At 41.8% G+C, this 2,500-nt stretch overlaps 1 protein-coding gene across 2 annotated transcripts; it reads left to right on the forward strand.

Annotated features, from left to right (window-relative positions):
* The first annotated feature begins 433 nt into the window (after window positions 1–433).
* Window positions 434–1,466, forward strand: LOC122243357 (uncharacterized). 2 transcript variants are annotated; one of them, XM_086549533.1, is made up of 3 exons: window positions 434–538; window positions 696–1,225; window positions 1,286–1,466. In XM_086549533.1, the coding sequence occupies exons 1-3, from the start codon at window positions 505–507 to the stop codon at window positions 1,322–1,324; spliced, it is 603 nt and encodes a 200-aa protein (XP_086405659.1). In that variant the 5' UTR covers window positions 434–504; the 3' UTR covers window positions 1,325–1,466. The 2 variants fall into 2 exon arrangements, with proteins under 2 accessions (XP_086405659.1, XP_086405658.1); XM_086549532.1 differs by having other exon boundaries at window positions 696–1,466.
* Window positions 1,467–2,500: the final 1,034 nt, after the last annotated feature.

Raw genomic sequence — 2,500 nt, forward strand, 5'->3', positions numbered from 1 at the left:
ATAAACATACATATTATATATATATATATATGTACTGTATATATATATATAAACATATATATGTATATATATATTTATATATATAAATATATATGTGTGTGTATATGTATATATATGTATATATGTGTGTGTGTGCACATATATATGTACATATAAACACAAACACATACACCCATATATGTATGTATGTATATACATGTACATATAAATATATATATACACATATGTTTGTGTGTGTGTGAGCCTCCGCTTTTGAACGGTGCCGAGAAAGAGAAATTCCCAAGTGCCAACGAAAGAACACGCGATCTCTCGCCGTTTCACCCTCCGTGCTGCTTCGACCGACTGGCCGCGGCGGCGCTGCAAGCCCGACCGTGACCTTGGCTGAGTCGGGTAAAAGGTCAGTGGAGAAGAAGTATAAAGGTGGCCGGCACTCTCAGCTGGCATCACTCCCTGGCTGACTCCGTCTTCCTCTCCTCAAGCTCTTACTCTCTCGCATTTCCTTTCATGATGGCGATGTCTCTGTTGGTTGTTATGGCTGGTGGGTTGTTTGTCTCTCTGTTCATCTTACGCCATTCTTAGATTTGTTTGTTCATTCTGTTTACTGGTAGAGACTTGTCTTGATATTGATGAAATGTAAGAGGTCTACCAGACACATTTCCATTAATTAACAAGTGCTGATATTCTTTTACTGACAGCTCTACTGGGTGTTTCCTGCGCCCAAGTGGGTTACAACGTGCCCACGCCCAATGGGCCAGGCTACTCCTACGGCGCCCCGGACCTCCAGGCGGCTGCCTCCAGCTTCGACACCGCCGCAGCCGAAGACCCCGTCGCCGCCCTGGCCGCCAACATCCCCGGCGGAGGCGTCCCTGGCGAGGACTACCCCATCCTGGCCTCCGTCCCCGACACCGGATTCTCCTGCGAGGAACAGGACTTCCCAGGATACTATGCTGACACCGCCCCTCAGGCCGGCTGCCAAGTCTTCCACATCTGCCAGTTTGACGGCCGCCAGGACGCCTTCCTGTGCCCCAACGGAACCATCTTCAACCAGCAGTACTTCGTGTGTGACTGGTGGTTCAACGTGGACTGCGCCGCCAACGAGCAGTTCTTCAACCTCAACGCCGAGATCGGCAGGATCCCCGACAACGAGGCCGCCGCCTCCGACGCCTCCCTCGCGACGTCCTACGGCGCTCCTCAGGCTCAGGCCTCGGCCCAGGATCCCGTCCAGGCCCCCAACCAGTTCTACGGCGCTCCTCAGGCTCAGGCCTCGGCCCAGGTTCCCGTCCAGGCCCCCAACCAGTTCTACGGCGCTCCCAATGGCTTCTAAGATTTCTAGCTCTTTGGCAACTGGATGCCCTGGGAGATTATGTGTCTATCTATAATAGTATTTATATAGTAAAAATATATCCTTCTATTAGCTTTTGCATACAAATTACAGAATTCAAATACAAAATATACAATAGAATGTAGACCTCCTTCTCATTTTCAACCTCCACCAACCAAGTCTATGGTGAACACTGCGTATTGACATTTCGCCAACTTCGAATCCTGAGAAAACATATGTCGACTATAATATTAAGCAACGAGGTTTATATGCTTGTACAAAAATAACTCCATGAAGTCAACTTAAAGAGTATATATATATATGCTATTATGCTATTAGGAATGATCGGCACAAAAAGACACGTACATGGTTTAGGGAGAAAAAAAATCATTCCGCAGCACAGGTTTAAACCGCACCTATTTAAACAAAAGGGAAAAAAAAATTATAAACGTAAAAAATATATGAACACTTTTCTCTATTTTTTAGACTTCAAGAATCATATTCGAATGTTATCTTGAAATATATGAACACTTTCCTCTACTTTTATAGACTTTAAGCAACTTGCCTTGTGATTTTTTTTTTCTATTCTCAATCACTCTTTATCTGAAACTGTCATATGGACCTTTCTTCATATTCCAAACTGTCACATGCTAATTGTATGTGACAGATAATTGTATTTTGATATATATATATATATATATATATATATATATATATATATATATATATATGTGTGTGTGTGTGTGTGTGTGTGTGTGTGTTCAATGGGAAAACACTGAAAATCATTGTAAGAAATTCGCCTTTCAAAAGTTGCTGTCTCTACGTATTGCATCTTCTATTTCATGTTATATGGATATGGATAGATAGATAGATCGAGAGTGAAAGAGAGAGAGAAAAGGTCAGAAAGAGGAGGAAATGTATGTAGTAACCTTTTATCTAATTCTAGGCAACTAGGGTAATGTGGGGCAAAATGAGACACTTAAGCAAATTTTCAACATTTCTTCACACATGATGTGGATATAAGAATACAAGGCTAAAACATAATGTTTCAAGTATAAGAATTACAATAACAAAAGTAAAACCTATCTACCATTTTTAAATTTGAAAGCCGCTTACTAAAGTTCATAAAACTGATTAATTGTATGCTATCTGGTTCAAATTAAAATGTTACTGTCCAAA

The sequence above is a fragment of the Penaeus japonicus genome, unplaced genomic scaffold, assembly GCF_977035675.1.
Source record: "Penaeus japonicus unplaced genomic scaffold, GWHDUDI00000001_assembly GWHDUDI00000022, whole genome shotgun sequence".
Lineage (NCBI taxonomy): Eukaryota > Metazoa > Arthropoda > Malacostraca > Decapoda > Penaeidae > Penaeus > Penaeus japonicus.

Excerpts from the sequence above, each read along its gene's own strand:
- LOC122243357 (XM_086549532.1), top strand. The coding sequence starts at position 505 with ATGATGGCGATGTCTCTGTTGGTTGTTATGGCTG. Across the intron at positions 539-695 it reads TCTGTTGGTTGTTATGGCTG|CTCTACTGGGTGTTTCCTGC; the intron begins GTGGGTTGTTTG and ends TTTTACTGACAG.